We start from the raw sequence: 18,033 nt of genomic DNA on the forward strand, positions 1-18,033 counted from the left end.
ACTTCATAATGGCACTCTCTTTCCCCACCCACTTTGAGGAATCCCTGAGAGCAAGGATTGGGATGGTGTCTGACTAGTGTGCAGGGAGGTAATGGGGCAGAAGAGCAGGAGGGTCCCAGAGCCCAGGCTCCAGCCCAAGCCCAAACGTCTACACTGCACTTTTGTAGCCCCACAGCCCAAGCCCTGCAAGTCTGAGTCATCTGACACAGGTTAGCCATGGGTGTTTAATTGCAGTTTAGACATATCCTGAAAGAGCAGCACTGGAAAGCTCTCTAAGGGGCTACATCCAGCCCACCATGTTACAGAGAATTCTGGCATAATGCAGTCTCTGGGGCCCATGAGGAGAGTAACTGAGAATTCTGTAAGGCTTTGTGAGGGGAGAAGCCATCACTTGTGATCTCAGTAAACTGTGATAAACATAATATTTTCCATTTGTTTATTGTTGTAGATTCGATCAGATTGTGAAGAAAACCTTCCAATTATATACAGCATCTCTGGAATAGGGATTGATCAGCCACCTTATGGGATCTTTGTTATTAATTCAAAAACTGGAGAAATTAATATAACATCAATAGTTGATCGAGAGGTGACATCAGAATTTGTTGTAAGTATTGTACAATCCATTTATTAGCACAGTATATTCTCCTTTCTTTTTTACTTCATACCTTCTTTTGATGAATGCTGACAGAGAGGGAAGTGAAGTTTCAATTAATAATTATTTTCAAAATTTGAGTTTGTTTCGTCTTCTTTTAAATTATACATATTTGTAACCCTCTTTATCCAGATTCGCTGCTTTGCTAAACATGCACTTACTCATAGAGATTTAGAACCGCCTCTTGACCTTCGAGTCAGAGTTCTGGATATAAATGACAATGCGCCGATATTTTCACAAGCAACGTATATGGGATCTATTGAAGAATGCTCTATGGAGAGTAAGTAACTATTTTGTGCACATATTACAGCAATTGTCAGTAGCCATAGCAATAGTGGAGACTGCAAGACAATTACCACGCTTTTTTTCAGCTGCTCATAATGTTCTCAAACAAATTCTTTTCACATTTAGAAATGTTTAGGAAAATTGTTTTTTTTTTTTTTCTTTTTAAGTTTGGTTACTTGTTTGTGAGGGTAAATATAATTATAAATAATATAATTTTCCCCATGTGTCTTGATCTGAAAATATGTGTTTGTATAACTAAAAATGTGGCTGACGTTGGCAACTGCAAAGTAACATCCTAATACGGCAAACCCTTCCTAGTAAGTACAGGGCTTACTACCAAGAGAATTCGTCTGACCTTACTCATGTGAATAATCTTTGTACACATCAGTAGTATCATTGAACTGAATGGGACTATAAAGATTACTCACATGACTATACATTTGAAGGTTATAGCCTATAGTGTGGCTATATTAGGGGAGGGATAGCTCAGTGGTTTGAGCATTGGCCTGCTAAACCCAGGCTTGTGAGTTCAATCCCTGAGGGGGCCACTTAGGGATCTGGGGCAAAATCAGTACTTAGTCCTCCTAGTGAAGGCAGGGAGCTGGACTCAATGACCTTTTAAGGTCCTTTCCAGTTCTAGGAGATAGGATATCTCCATTAATTTATTTACTGTGACTTAAAACCAGTCTGATGAAAACCACTTACTGCTTTTTAAATTATGGACACTTATATTTGGCAGTGTCCAACTTTTAAATTAGAAGAATTCCAAAACTTTTTTTCTGTTAGACCCTAATCCTGCGTTACTTCACGTGCCCTTAATTTGTAATGCTTTTTTAAGAAAGCATTTTTAAAAAAGTAATTGATTACTGTGACCAGGTTTAGCCATAAGTAGCTGATAAAATGTTAACCACAACTTGTCCTTGTCTATATTGATCCCAATGTTATGGGAAGCATCATTTAGTTAGCTCAACTCTTCACAATTTATATTCTAACACAAGGCAATTTTGAAGTGAAGTCAAGCCCTGGAAGTCAATAAAAGAAAGAGGGAGAGTCTGCTTCTTTCAGCATTCTCTCCCCTCCTATGAAAAAAGGACATATTGCCATATCTGTATCATGCACCAAGCAGGAAACTAGGAGACACCTAATGGCTCTGTCAGTTCCCTTTCCCCTCCTGGCAATCCTTAAGTGGGTGGAGAGGATGGTTGAGAGCAAAGTGGTTGTTCCCCTTCACAGCTTCACACTATGTGCTATAGGCCTGACGTGAATTCCTTTCAAATGCCCCCATTCTTTTCCTCCTGCCTTGTCCCTTTGCACAAAATAATGCAATTTGTTTAACCATATGATATCAACATCCATGATAATATACAGCCACAAAATTAGTGAACTCCCCCTACTTATTGTCATGTATTCATATTTTTAAAGGCCCCAATGAACCATTGTGATCATTTAGTCTGACTTCCTGCATAACTCAGGTCATAGGATTTCAAAGTTCATCTACTTTAACCATTGAGACTAAAGGCAAAATTTTATCCCACGGAAACTTAAAACACAGCTGTCCAGTTTAAAGCCTTGTGAATAAAATTAACTCATTTGATAGATTCACATATGGAAGCATGTTTTGGTGTAATTAATACTGCAAAGTAAAATGAATATACAAAATTCCAGGAAGGCATCAACATAAACTACTGAATATGAAGACGTTCTCCAAAAAACCCCAGCATGAAGTCTGATTTTCATGATTTCATTAAAACAAACTTTGAATTTATTGTTACTATGTTATTCTAAACTTAAATGGATGTTTATGCATCCTACATATATATGTGAGATCAGAATACAATTTTAAAAATATAGTGTGATTATATGTGCAGTATATCATCTTTAACAAACAACACAATAGTTAATTTACTGTGAGATTATTTGCTGGCATTTCAAAATACTAGGGTTGCTAACATATCTCTTCATCTTTAAATAAAAACCACTTAATGTGGGAAAAATCATAAATAGTTACAATCCTGATTTTACATTTTAAAAAATTCACTGATATAGGTTTCCAAACCCCTGCTTATCACATTATGATAACCATTTCCATGGCATGTAAATGATGTTCATGATCACAAAACTACAGATTTCACTTGGAATAAGTACAGCCACCGTTTTACTAAATTAAGTACTTTCTATTATTTTCTTAGTAAATGAAATTAAACATAGCTCCTTATAGGTAATATAATTCTTGTATTTTGATGACTGCTTGTCTTGCTGAGTAGTTTAAATTAACAAAATTGGGCTCTTATGCCAATTTAAGTGATACTGTCTTAATTCCTAGATACTCTGGTGATGAAAATAGTTGCCACGGATGCAGATGAGCCAAATAACTTGAATTCCAAAATTGCCTACAAGATAGAGAGTCAGGAACCTGCAGGTGCATCAATGTTTATTCTAAATAAACATACTGGAGAAGTTCACATAGCAAATTTTCTTGACAGAGAGGTAAAAGCTTCGATATGTTAATATTCAGTCTGAAAGAATGCGTGTGTGTGAGAGAGGGGAAGAGAGAGAGAGTAATGTATTTAGTGTTACAAAAGTGAAATAGAAGATTGAAAAGGCTTTATTTTTTATATACATAGATACAGTAGGGGTTTTTTTATTGTATCATAGCAAATATTTGTATCTATAACAAATTGGTGTATTTGAAAAGAGCAGCAAGAAATTACTATTCATTACATTTTAACTTGTAAATAATGTGTTCATTTTTCTTTCCAATTTAGCAACATAGCAGCTATTCCCTTGTTGTGAAAGCCTCAGACCGCGATGGAGCTGCAGATGGAATCTCCTCCCTTTGTAGTTGTACTATTCAAGTTATTGATGTCAATGATAATTTCCCAGTTCTTTCACAGAGTTCAGTAAGTTTTTTTTCCCAGCAAAAGTAACACCCCTAACATTTCTATGCCCTAACATCACAGACATAACCAGTGGAGCCCTTACTCATTCTCAGGAGAACTTTCTCCTATGAATAGTCCTATCACAAAGGTACTATTCACATGAACAAGTTCTCACCAACATAGGTAAGCAAGCATTCCACAACCTGGCCCATGGTCTACAGCATAGGCACTGACTCTGTGGGTGCTCCGGGGTCAAGCATCCAGAGTAAAAAAATAATGGGTGCTCAGCACCCAGGAGTCAGAGCTTGAGTGTGGAATGTGATGAGTTCTGTGCTGCTAACAACTTCTGCCCTTTTGGCAAGGAGTTTGTTTATAAACAGAGGCAGGGTAAATAAGATAACAAAAGGCTTGTCATTAAATTAAATTAAATTAAGGATCGTTAGATGATCCTGAAAGCATTCCCAGGCACTCCAGTTAAAAAATGGGAAACAAAGGGTAGGAATAAATGGTCCATTTTCAGAATGGAGAGAAGTAAACCAAGGTATCCTTCCTCCCCCATCCCCCCGGGGCTTGTACTGGTCTGGGATCAGTGCTGTTCAACATAGTCATAAATGATCTGCAAAAAGGGGTAAACAGTGAGGTGGCAAAGTTTGCAGATGAATCAAAATTATTCAAGATAGTTAAGTCCAAAGCAGACTGCAAAGAGTTACAAACGAATCTCACAAAACTGGGTGACTTGGCAACAAAATGACAGATGAAATTCAATGATAGATGCAAAGTAATGCACATGGCAAAATATAATCCCAACTATACATACAAAAGGATGTTGCCTAAATTACCTGTTACCCATCAAGAAAGAGATCTTGGAGTCATTTGCAGTACTCTGGAAGCATTGCTTCCAGAGTACTGCAAATTCATAAGAATCCTTCTCACTGTGCCTGTATCATCCTGAACTGTGGAATGCTCATTCTCCTGCTTCAGAAGACTTAAAAATTATCTCCAGTCATCAATGAATCAGACACAACCGAATAATGTAGCTGTCCTTAACGTGTACCAGGGAACCTAGATGTAATTAAGATTGCTGACAGTTTCATCCAGAAAGCTATAGTGAGACATAATGTCTTTAAACTGTTAGTGAAGACAGCTTGTAGGTGATTGCAATGATCTTAATATACTGTAAGTCATGATAATGTAATTATGTAGTTCATAACAGTTGAATCATTATTAACATAGTAAAGATACCAATGATAGACACATTCAATAACTAGAATATGAAAGAAGTGTATAAATATGCTGAAAATAGCCCGCCCCAAAACTTGCAGAGTGCCCTCCCCAAACACACACACCTCTTCTAAAGCATCCACTGGCCAAAACAAAAGTCAGTGCCTCTGGTCTACACACACAATTCTGATTACAAATGCACAGGTTCCTTTTGCATCCCATGAAACCAGCTACAGTGGTTGTTCATGCATATGAAGTGGGGGACAAATTATGTAGTCCATCCGCAGGATTTTTTCAGTCCTTATTCATGGAAAACACCCACTGACTTTACCCAGGATGATTTCACAGACATCTGAGGCAATACACACATTTGAATAGCAATCAGAACCACACCCTATGTGGGGCACATGATATTTTCACAACTAGTATTGATTGTGAAGATAACATATTTCAGAAATGTAAAACCAACATATGCTTCTCTGTAGTGCTTCTTCATTACAAAATATCTTTTCAGTGCTTGTTAACAGAGTGTGCATCTGTCATTCCAGTATTCAGCAACTATTGTGGAAAATTCACTCAGTTCAGAACTGCTACGGATACAAGTTCTGGATGCTGATGAACAGTATTCGGACAATTGGTTGGCAGAATTTTTCTTTATATCTGGCAATGAAGACAACTGCTTTGAATTCGTAACAGATCCAGCAACTAATGAGGGTATTCTGAGGGTTATTAAGGTAAGGATGTATAAGTATTATAATTCACAGATTTTAAAATGACATTTCCATATCATTAAGGGCCAGATTCTGGTGTGTATAAAATGCAAGGGAATCCCAAATCATGCACTCCCCGTGTATAAGGTGTAAGAGAATCCTATGCTGAGAGTGGAGCTGAATACTTTCTTCCACCTAGCTGGGGAAGGGGCTATCACACTGACTGGCAACCCTTGGCAAGGGATGCACATATTATGCCTCCATGAGAGAGCCTCTCATCAGGACACTCCCTATAGTGCCAATGACTATGTTCTTCTTGTCTTTACACTGTGCAGGTAGTTTGCTTTTGATGCCCCTATTCATGTTCCTTACCAGAGCTGTGGTTTACATAGCCACTATATACTATTCATATAGCAATACAATATACATTGGCAAGAACAAAGAAAATAAAAGTTAAGGCTAACATTCCTTCCTGCCGCTGTGGCAAAAACAAAGTAAAAAAGGAATGTCAATTTTAACTTTATATTTCTTGGCTTTTTTCAGCTTACTGTAACTTTGATTAAGCATAGTATTTTGAATATGGATTTTTTTCTTTAGGTTCCCCCATTAATAGTTATGTGTGCTTTGTCTTAAAGCATATGATTTATCTATAGGAGCATAAATATTTTGTTAATTTGTTTTTAGAATTAGAAAACTAAATTTAGAGTGATACATAGAATAATAGTTTTCTGAGCAAAGCCCCATGTACTATGTGATTATGCAAATAGTCACATAATCCTCCCCTTTTGTAAAGCAGCCACATAAATCTCTCTTTTGTGGCACATAAAAGACCCACCAGAGGCTTGGAGGAGTAGGATAGAAGGAACTAGAATAGCGAGGAAGCTAAAGAAAAAATATCAGCTGCAGAAAGAGAGTTGAAGAGGGGTTCCTGCCACTGCCAAGTCTGCTGGATCAGAACCCCCAATCTCATAAAATGTAGGAGCTTTACAGGACAGGTATACTCCAACTCCCTCCTTCACTGTGTAAGAGTTCTACTGTAGTGGAGCTGGGGCAAGCTGGTAGCGATGAGGCAAGCAGCCTGGCTGCTCCTGTTGACAACTTTGGAGTGCTGCAGCTGGGATTGTGTCTACCCTGTTGGGTTCCTAAGCTTTACTATGGGCTGTGTTCTGGTGTAGTTTGAGTTCAGCAGGACAAGCATCTGGTCCTGGGATCCTGCTCAGCTTTAACTTTAATGGCTTCCTAGCTGTAGTCCCTTTCGCAGATCTCCCCCAGACAGCCCTGACTCTCAAAATACCTTCCCAGCTGGAGAGTAAGTGGCTTTCAAAAATCCTGGGCTTGCTTCAATAGACAAAAGATGCCACACAGCTGCCCCTAACCACCTTTGCAGACAACCAAAGGCAGGGGCAGCCCCCATCCCTGTCATGAATGTGTTTTGGACTTCTCTCGTTCCCTGCTGTCCAGTCAAAGGACATCCCTTTCTAACAGCAGTAAGAGAGAATCTACTGGAAATAGAGGGGTGTGTGTGTGTTCATTCATCTAAAATTAATGAATGAACTGAGAGTTTATGGATTTGACTAAGTTCTTATTTCTTTGTTTCTAACATTTTTAGCCGCTGAATTATGAATACTTGCAAAGTTATCCACTGAGTTTTGGTGTTAGAAACAAAGCTGCATTCCACCATTCAGTTGCTTCTCAGTATCAAATTAGTGGAACACCCCTAATGATAAATGTAAAAAATGTGGTCGAACCACCATACTTTAGTCCATCTTCAATGAGCTTTTTTCTGCCAAGAAGCTTATCAACAGCTGCCATGTTAAATTACATTATTGGAGCATATACAGCCACTGATGAGGAAACTAGAAAAATTGCAACAAATGTCAGGTAAGACTGTCTTTACTCTCTGTGAGTAACATCCTCTCCCCAGCATCCAGCCTGAACAATGATGTGAGCACCTGAGTACCCAGGGAGAGGAAGGAATCCTCTATTCCAGACCATGGGACAGAATCAGAGCCTGGGACGGATGCACATTTCAAAACAAGAAAGATTTCAAAAACTAAATAAATAAAGAAATAAATAACCATTTAAATAATTTGAAAATGTTTCATCCCAACAGGTAACAGATACATTTTAAACAAAGCATATAGGAAAGTCAGCAACAGTATTATCTCTTCATTTCTAAAAGACATTACACAGCAATGTATATTCCAAAGAGACAGTATTCATCACATCCCTGTATTGCCAAAGACAATTCAGATTGTTTCATGAGTATGGGACCTTGCCCAGCCAATATCTAGCTGGCTGGTCCTAATGAATATTAGCTGCTAGGAAAGCAATGGTGCTAAATCAGTTTTAGTCACATGAGATTATCTGGATGGTCAGATTGTTTGTCCTTTGAAGATTTATAATATATTACATTAAAAAAACTACATTAAAAGAACATACATTCTGCGAAGTCAAGCACTCGAAAGTTAGAAAATGTCAGTGTTATAGTCAACCAGGAATCCTTAATTCTAGTTCCTTGTGCATCCAGTCTATTCACTGAAGGAGGCTGGAGTCTTGTGGGAAAAAATAGTATGAGACCATGTCTTTAAAAACTATATCATAACACTTATGCACAAAGGGGTCAAAATAAGTTTGTACAGGTAACCATGAATCTGGCATCTCTTAATTTTTGAGTGTTTGATTTTGCAATCTAAATTACTCTCTTTTTAAAAAAGAGGCTTTTTTGTAATTTCCTTTTTAGAAAAATATAAAAACAAATTCTATTATTTGCAATTGCAACTGCCCACATCCCCTCAAGTATCATCAACAGGTGAACCTTGGATATTTATCTCTGCAGCACAGAATTCTACTACTTAAACTACAGAAGGAAAAGACTTTTCCCAAGAATGTACTGTTGATTATATGCCCTGGATCCCAAGGGTGGTAATGGGGAGCCCAGCCCAAATTTTTCTCTCACTTCCTGGAAAGTGAGGGGCACCTTCCCCTTTCTGTGCCACAAGAAGGGCTGCTATGGACCTGGGCTGGGTCTGGAGAATGCAGTGGGGGATTTGGTAGAGGGGAGCCTATGCCAGGTGTTCTCCCTACTTCCCTGTGCTTTGCGGCTGCCAGGCATTCCCAGTGCATGCTTTGGTGGCAGCAAGGGCCCAGATCTTTAGAATGTTCATGTTTAGCTACATGTTATTTTGCTAAGCTGCCCAAATTATCCTTAGACTTAAATGCAAGAGGGGGGAAATGCTAGTGCCTAACAGTTTATAACTGAGCTGAACCTGAATAGAAATTAATTAGACAATGAAAGTCTCTCATCTAGCCTGGGGCCTTTCTCCCTGCCAAATATGAAAGGTCTGCTGCAAACAATGTAGTTGTTAGTATCTCAGTAATAATAATAAGAGGGAAAAAATTTAAATCACAATATTTTTTCATAATGGAAAGTAAGAGTAGTTTAAATATAGAGGTCACTATCAGCTCATCCTATAATGTATTCCTATTGAAATAAGTGATAATTTTGCAATTTATTTCACTTTGTGTCTGTCTGTACATAGAGATTATCAACAGGATAATTTGCAGATGATTTCCATGGGAGCAGGATTAGTTCCTAGTGCATATATATTTACCTAAATACATACAAACTTACATATTTAGGAAGAGAGAGAGTTTGAAAATTTTCCATAGAGCAGACGATAACATAAAAAGGCATATAACTATATGATGTGATATCATACTGTACAAAGGGATTTCAGTGGTACTTACTGGTGTTAGGAAGGGTTTGCAGGATTAGGCCCTACATTATTATTAGAATGGGATGTCATGTTAACCACAGCGTGGATCTGGGGAAATATAGAACCAAATCCTTCAATCCATACTCAGGTATTATTCGGGCAAATCTCCTTTTGAAGCCAATGGTATATTTGCCTGATTAAGGACTATAGAACTCGGACTTTAGCGTACATGGAAGTATCTTAAAGTGACAAATATTATTTTAAAATTAACATGTAGAAGTATATAACAGTGTAATGAGCTTATACTAGGGGATTTTTATGACAAATTGTATGAGGTTTGCTTGCAAGGTTTAAAATGTCACCGGATCTCCTGAATAAAATTACCCTTGTATTACTTGGCTGATTTTCTATCATGCTAATTATACTGAATAGAGGAAAGGTAGTGTGCAGGCTACTGTAAGATATATTTTAAAGCTGTAATGAACATTGTACTCTTACAGGGAGAAGGGATAGCTCAGTAGTTTGAGCATTGGTCTGCTAAATCCAAGGTTGTGAGTTCAGTCCTTAAGGGGGCCATTTAGGGAAGTAGGGTAAAAATCTGTCTGGGGATTGGTCCTGCTTTCAGCAGGGTGTTGGACTAGCTGACCTCTTGAGGTCCCTTCCAACCCTGCTGTTCTATGACTCTATGCAATGTCATAGTTTGTAAAACATGTTAGTATATTTGTATTTCTCCAACACATTAAACTTTATTTCAATATAAATGTTAAATTAATAATTCTCATAAACAAAATTTGAGGCCACATCCTCAGCTGATGGAAATTGCTGTATCTTCATTGAAGCCAATGAAACTATGCTAATTTATACCAGCTGAGTAGTTGGGACTGTCATGTTTGTAATACTTTACATTAAACATAATCCTAAGCAGTTTTTGTAAACCAAAAACAGATATCGGATTGGACATGATCCAGCTGCCTGGTTCAGAGTCAGCCCCACAACTGGTGAAATCTTTTTGAACAAAATTATTGATCGGGAGTCATCCTATGTAGTCAATGGGTTATACAGAGCAAAGTTGCTGGCTATTACAAGAGGTAAGAAAATAGATTTACCCTTTGTCATTTTGTATTTATTTATAGAACTGTCCTGGCCCTATAATACTGGTCTCCTATCCTATTAAAGTGGCTATTTCTCTGAACAAAAAGTTTAAGATGGAGCTGGTCCAAACCCAAGTGTTTTCACATAGAAATCTTCAACAAAAAATGAAAAGAACTGTAATTTTCATCAAAAAGTTTCAAGAAAATTTTTGCTTTTTCAACGGAAACTGGAAAACCAAAATAATTCAGCCAAAAATGGGAGTTGAGATGAGGTTTGTTCCTTATGTCCCTTATTCCCCCTTATGGGCTGGGATCCCCAGCTGTACTACATCTCCCAAAATGCATCATACTTCCCTTGTTGGTGAGAAGCTGTCCATCATGGAGTCTCTGACTGACGCATTATGGGAGATGTCATCCAGCTGGGGATTCCCTCCCATAGAGAAGAATGGGGCATGAGGAGCAAACTACAACTCCTCCAAGGCACTGCAACTCTCATTTTCAGCCAAAAGTTTTCAGGTTTTGGCTGAAATATTTAATGAAAATTGAGATTTTTGCACAGAAAGCAGCCACTCTTTAGCTGAAAACCCAATTAGCCACTGAAAATCAGTTTAGATGGAAAAATTTTGACTAGCCCTAATATAGGTCTTATTCTGCAAACCATTATTCACTGGAGTATCTTCAATGGGATCACACATGAGTAAGATTAGCAAGCGTAGAATGTTCTAAAAATGATGTAACTAGTTTCCTTCCCTCCACTGTTAGTTGAGATCAAATATGACTAACACATATGAATCAATCGCTACCAGCCTTAAGTAATCCTGAGCTCAGGCCTTCTAAACTCAGCTAGTACTGCACCCAAAGGCTAGATTGCTATTTATTCTTATGGCTGCCAGCTTTGAAGACATGGAGGATTTGAGTGTTTTGATAGGTCTGAAATAATAAATGATAATCACCATCATTTAAAGATTTAGAACCAGCAAGGATTCTAATTACAAAACATTGCCATCAAAAATGGGGATGTCTTCCAAATATACTACTGAACAGTCCAAAGCTCTAGCTTCTGGAGCAAATATGTTGCAAAATAAGTTTGATCTGGGATATTAATGTGCCTGTGTTTGTCAGTTGTGAACAATGAGTTGGAAAAATGTTGAAAATTTCCGATAATTAAAAAAATAATTAGAAACAAATGCACATGCATTTTTTCCCCGTTATTCAACCACCTGTAGTTGTGAAGCCAAATTCTGTTTTCACTTACATCCGTGGAAGTCCAAAGTGACGTCTATTCCTGCAAATCTTTACTTATGCATGCAACTAGTCCCACTGATTTCATTGAGACTTTCATGGGCACTAAGTCGATTGAAGTCAATGGTGTTACTTTGGATTTACACCTGTGTAACTGAGAGCAGATTTGGACCCCTTCACTTTAATTAGCACGCCATCAATGTGTGAACAAATAAAGTTAGGCTTGGGTTGAGTTAGAAATTTAATTCTTGAATTGTAAGAAAATTTTAAGAAAATTGCTAGCATTATTTATCTGTATTACTGCATTAGTAATTTTAAGTAAATGCATTTTAGACAGTGATATAAAAGAGAAATAAATGTTGTGCATGTTTTGACAGGCATTTACAACCCCTTGAATACTTCTTTAACACCAATTATTGTTGACAGATGTTCCTGCAAAAACTTCCACTGGTACCATTGTGCTTGTAGTTGATGATTCCAATTATTACTGTCCAACTCTTAGTACTGAAATGAGAAAAGTATGTATGAGTTCTCCAAGAGTTATTATCACAGCAAAAGATCTGGATGGTGATACATATAGTCCTCCCTTTACATTTATCATAGCTAATCAGCCTGCAAGAAGTTCATGGAGTATTAGACCAATAGATGGTGAGTAAAGTTAAATTTTTATAACATAGTAAGTCATAGAAATAAAAACTCATTTAGGGTTTTCTTGCTTGCTTGTTTATGTGTAAGATTGACGACAATGAAAATCAAACATCTAATAGAAATTAAGATGAACAATACAGTTATTGGGCCTCATTGTGATATCACTTGCATAGTTTTTATATAGGTATAGTTCATTGACTAACTGGAGTTGCTCCTGATTTTCAACTGTGTAAGATGAGAAAGAGGCTCATTATTTGCATTTTATCTAAAATGTATTAGTTTTAAAATATAAACCTATATGAAGATTCCACGGGACAGCTATGCTTTTGATTTTATTTTGCTGCACTGTAATTGTGGTGTACAGGGTATATAGCTGAAGAGGGTCTAAAGCTAATCTTGTAATTATTTTGTTTGTTTTGTCAATTGCCCAAAGAGTTCTGAACATGTCATGAAAATCCCAAATGTATTAATTATATGTTATCCATGAATTTCTTGCTCAACAGAATACTTGATTTATGAAATGAGTATATTAGAATTGCAAATACAATTTGTATTACGATCTACAATCCTGAATCCATTGCAGTTTTTTGCCACTGACTTTAATGGAAGGAATGTCCCCTACATTAGTTTAATACATTAGTTACATAAATTACAATGTGCTTTTCAGATTCTATTTTATATTGTAATAGTCACTGATTACTCTTTCAGTTAGCTATGTAAGACATCCAACCAGGGATTGGAAACAATATCACATGACTTAAAGAGTGACTGTTAGCAAGCGGTGTTCCAACCATGCTGTAAATACAAGTCCACATATTTTGTATATGGTCAAATCACCCCCTTTCTGGGGAGCGGGGGAAGGGGCTATAAACAAGTCACTTCAAAATAATCTCCATACCCAACTCCCTAGATTTATCTTTCAGAGGAGTGCCCCTACCTCCTTGTATCCAGGGTGGAGTTAATAAACCACACTGGCAACACAGTCAAGGTTCACTAAGTATCTCCCAGAGTCAAAATCTGCCAAGAAGGTGGGTCCATAGGAGAACCTGCCACCATGTTACACCAAACAACACAGTGTACATTCTGAATTGAATATACATTATTTTATTTATATTACAATAGCACCCAGAACCCCAACTGGGATCTAGGACCCAATGTAATAGGAATTCCACAAATACATAGTAAGAGTAATCATTGTCCCAAAGAACTATTTTCGCTTCTATCCTTTGTCTGTCTTGTCCATTTAAACACAGACAAGTGAAGTGACTTGCCCAATATCACAGAGCAGGTCAGCAGCAGAGGCAGGGCAGAAACAGGTGCGTTCCGCATGAGAATATCATCTTTTATTCTTTTGTTTCCCCAAAGGTTACTCTGCAGAACTGAGCACTCAAAATATCGAGTTTTTCATTTATGAGGTCTATGTCCATATGATAGATAACCAAGGCAGAAGATGTCAACGACCACAGAGAATTCTTTTGCAAGCCTGTCTTTGTGATAGCCGCCTAATATGTACTAATGGTGCTACACAACGAAATGTTACCAATGACATGCCGGATGTGACGATTGATGATGATCTGATCACTGTTGTTAGTAGTACTGTTACACCTGTTGAACCTTATTCTGATTATACTGATGTTTATGGAGATCCTAATTTTGGAGTCCGGCAGGGTGGAATAACTACACTTGGTGGTGCTGCTATTGCTCTGATGTTTCTTGGAGGCTTAATATTTGTGTGTAAGTATTCAATAAGGTATGCTATTTAATGATCTCTCTATGCAAAGAGTACTGTTTTACTCTTCCAAAATATTTTTTTATTTTTTTTATTAAAACACAGAAGCACAGAGTATCTCTGTGGAAAAAAAAGAAGCATCCTTTAAATAATATGAATTTTTGCATGTAGTTTATTCAGAAATTATTTTTTCTGTCCTTTTATATATAGCTTTTTCCTAGAACACTGCCCTTATCAGAATAAGGATCTTACGCTGCTCCTACTGAAGTCAATGGGAGTTTAGGCAGGATCAGAAAGAAGTGTGGAGGTTAGGATCAAGAGTCAATAAAATCTGGGCAAAAGTAGGCTCTAAAACTTTACCACAACTTGCATTTATCTCAGTAACATAAATGAGCCTCCTTATTTCAAAACATTTCTAAAAAGAGCGGTTGATGCTAAACTGAAAATAAACCAAAAAATAATAAATAAGAACCCAATCCTGGTTTCAGTAAAGGCAGAACAAAAAATTTCATGGACTTCAATGATCAAGGCCCTAATGTAGAAGTCATTTCATTATGTTGATGAAAATTAATATTTTCTGTGAGAAAAACTAGAATACATCACTTATTTAAATATGTCCTCATTTTTCAAACAATGGAAGTTGTGGTCTGGGGAGGAAAAGAATGAATCCATCCACACTGTCGTGTTTCAGCAGTAGAAGTGGTATATGAACTTTAGAAATGACCTCCCATAATGCCAGAATCACAAATGGTGACAATTTTCAGCAGTATGACCGCTCTTAACATGCTGGTCATGTTATGAAATGAAGAGTATTCTGAATGTCCTTCTAACAACATTTTGAAATGGCCTGATTCACAAATATTGGCTACATTTACTGTAGGAATTTAATTTGTTTCCCATTTTAGAACTTTATTTTTAAATCTTTGATTACAATTGGTCAAATAAAAATAGGTGCAGATTTTCAAAGATAAAAATAGTTGTTAGGCACCCATTCACTTTCAGTGAAAGTTATGCGCCTAGCAGCCCCATTTTTGCCTTCAAAAACCACCTCCATAATCAATAGCTGTCAGGGTAAACCATGGCCTTAATCTTGTAATGTGATATGTATGGGCAGACTTTCATGCATCACCTGGCTGCATTGGCCCATTGTTGTAAGGCACTTTATATAACCCACTTTGTATAACCCACAGCCCTGCATTTTACTACTCCTCTGAAAGTCAGTAGAAATTACAGGTTATTTATTTGTAGGTCATGGCCAAAGAAATCCCCCATCCCTAACTTGTCTGTTCCTTGGCTTTAAACATTCAATTTTCCAAACAGGAAATGTATTTTCCTTGTTGTGGTTTTCAGTATAATCAATTTATTTATAAAGTGTTCTCTCACCAAGATTCTTGGAGTACAATAATTCAGTAAAGCACAATAAAAACATGTTGAAAACCATCCTATTCAAACATCAGGCCAACAGGACAAATCAATGGGAACCAAAAGTGGAAGAGAAGGTCATAAATGTGAGGCCAAATAGACTACATCTTATGTATCTTGGTCCCCAGGTTTTGAGAGTTTCATGTGTCTTCCCAAATGCCTAAATTTCACATACAAATCACTGATGAGGCTATTTATAATTATAAGAACCACCATAGAAACACCTATAGTTAAGGTAGTCTGACACTTTCCATTTTAAGACCCTGCTTATAATTTTGCCAAACTTAATCTGTTCAGGCTGAAATTTTCCATGCCAGGTTTCTACCTCAGGCTGATTTATTTTTGTTGTCATTGAAAGTTTCAGCTAAAACAATTCAGCTGTTTCTGAGAATTAGGTTAAGGGAAATACACTGTTGTGCAGATATTAAAATATTCTTATAACTATTTGATTGAGAAGCTCTAGCATTTCCATGCTTCGTTGTCCCCATGAAAACCAGACCAAATTTAGCCAAGTAATAAGCCTCTGAAAATCACAGTTCTCACTTGCTCAGTAGAGACTTGTAAGAGTTTGGTGGCTAAATTCTTCAGATTCCATCTCTGCTGGGCATGTTTCAGTCCAGGACTGCAGAGCCCATAGCAGAACTTTTCCTGCAGTTGCACCTCTTGGCAACTGAAGTCCACTATGTTCAGCTTCACGGGAACTCTCCTTTGCTCTCAATCATCCCACGCTAGTGCTCAGGGAACAAAGAGGAAAAGGAAGAAGCAACCTGACTGGAATGAGGCGCAATGAAGGGGAGAAAAGAAGAATAGGAGCAGTGGGAAAGAGAAAAGTGGGGAGGGGGGAAGGAACTGGAGTAGATGGGGGTAGGAGCTATTGGGTGGAGGTGGATATGTTCAGAAAGGGCTGAAGGAAGGAGGCATGGGGGCAGGGATGAACAGAGAGGGAGGGGGCAGGAGCCAGGGAGCTGGAGAGGAACAGAGTAGGAGAATATAGGAGCAGAGATTGACAGACATGTGCCAAATGAATTGGAGCAAGAGGGGGTCAGGTTGGAAGCACAGGGGCAGAAGGGTTTATAACCATTAGAGCACACTCCCCTCCAGAACCTGGAACTGAACCCATTATTCCTGAGTCTCAACATGGTGTCAAGCAAATAGATGTGAAACCCACTGGCAAGTATGTATGTCATCCCCTTCTAGTGGCTGGTCCACATAGAGGATAACCTACCACTGCAACCACTCACTGACTTTGTTATCTCAAGTGGTAGAGGTATGTGCTGTGGTCTGATGTGGTAGAGGTCTCTACCCTATTGGTGTCTCATGTTGGGATCCATATGGTTCCACATGATGGAAATTTTCAGTTTGCTTTTTTAAAAACCTAGGAAATAACATTTTTAAAACTGCATTAAAAGAATGTTAAGGTTGCAAAGTCAAACTCAGACTTTAGGAAATGCCAGAAGTAAATTTGCCTGTGAACATTTAATTTGGTCCTCTTGTTCATATGCATTATGCTACAATCTTTAATTACGTGATCACATACTATTTTATCCACTGGACTTCTGCCTTATTCATTGCACAGGATTGTCAGGGCTGTGTCATGAATGAGTCTCTTATCTGTAGAACTCTTGCCTCATGCATTTTAGAAGTTGGAAGGTATATAGTGAAGGAGGCAGGAGCTTTTAAGAAGAGAAGAGAGGGCCTCATGGTTAAGGCAGTTGAATGCTGCCTTGGAGAAGTGGATTATATCCCGGTCTCTGCCATGGAGTTCCTACAGGTTTCTGGAGTCAATTGGAGCTATACTTTGAACATATAAAATTGTTAAGTACTCTGAAAAATCAGGCCTGAGGGTCTTCAAATTGAGCACCCAAAAGCAGTGGATATTTTGACCTTAATCTCTCTCTCTCTCTCTCTCTCTGCCTTAGTATTTCCAGTTGTAAAGTGGTGATAATACTTCCACCTCCATAATCTTTGTGATGTATTCAGATAAACCCATTCGGTGAATAAGGCAGGGTCCTTTGGAAACTATAGCATGTGATCATGTAATTAACGATGGTCTCATAATGCATATACATAAGAGGGCTGAATTAACGTTGCCAGGGCAACCTTAATTTCTTTTTGCTTAGGCTCTGACAATGACTTCAGAGGAAAATGTCTGCTCATACGTGTAGATTCAAGTTACCCTGAACCTGAGTCTGCTTGGTTTTAAAGTGTTACTGATATAGCTGTATGGACCAAAATCTGTTCCCAGTTATACTGGAGTAAATCTGGATTAGTAACTCCACTCTGCTCCAGATTTACTCCATTGCAAGTGGGAGCAGAAGTTCTCCTGATGACAAAATAATATGTGCATTTTCAAAAAGTCACTAGTGATTCTGAGTGTCCCAGTTTTTGAGTTCTCAACTTGAAACATCTTAAGGGAGTCAGATTTTCAGAAAGTG

At 37.8% G+C, this 18,033-nt stretch overlaps 1 protein-coding gene and 1 long non-coding RNA gene across 4 annotated transcripts in view; one reads left to right on the plus strand and one right to left on the minus strand.

The window, feature by feature from the left end:
* The window catches only part of LOC117873443, a 67,652-nt gene that overhangs the window by 27,748 nt on the left and 21,871 nt on the right, over positions 1-18,033 (minus strand). Inside the window, exon 3 of one of the 3 annotated variants that reach the window (XR_004644734.1) lies at positions 12,167-12,303. The exons of the other annotated variants lie outside the window; for them this stretch is intronic. This is a non-coding gene — a long non-coding RNA (uncharacterized LOC117873443). Of the gene's footprint in view, positions 1-12,166; positions 12,304-18,033 lie in introns of those variants that run through there. 3 annotated transcript variants of the gene reach the window in all.
* LOC117873442 (desmoglein-1-gamma-like) overlaps positions 1-18,033 on the plus strand; it is a 35,054-nt gene that overhangs the window by 11,024 nt on the left and 5,997 nt on the right. The window contains exons 4-12 of the mRNA XM_034762817.1: positions 449-604; positions 785-932; positions 3,261-3,424; positions 3,703-3,837; positions 5,586-5,771; positions 7,357-7,628; positions 10,412-10,554; positions 12,226-12,447; positions 13,813-14,181. Coding sequence (XP_034618708.1) covers positions 449-604; positions 785-932; positions 3,261-3,424; positions 3,703-3,837; positions 5,586-5,771; positions 7,357-7,628; positions 10,412-10,554; positions 12,226-12,447; positions 13,813-14,181 — 1,795 coding nt within the window. The remainder of the gene's footprint in view (positions 1-448; positions 605-784; positions 933-3,260; positions 3,425-3,702; positions 3,838-5,585; positions 5,772-7,356; positions 7,629-10,411; positions 10,555-12,225; positions 12,448-13,812; positions 14,182-18,033) is intronic.

The sequence above is a fragment of the Trachemys scripta genome, chromosome 2 (assembly GCF_013100865.1).
Source record: "Trachemys scripta elegans isolate TJP31775 chromosome 2, CAS_Tse_1.0, whole genome shotgun sequence".
Classification (NCBI taxonomy): Eukaryota; Metazoa; Chordata; order Testudines; family Emydidae; genus Trachemys; species Trachemys scripta.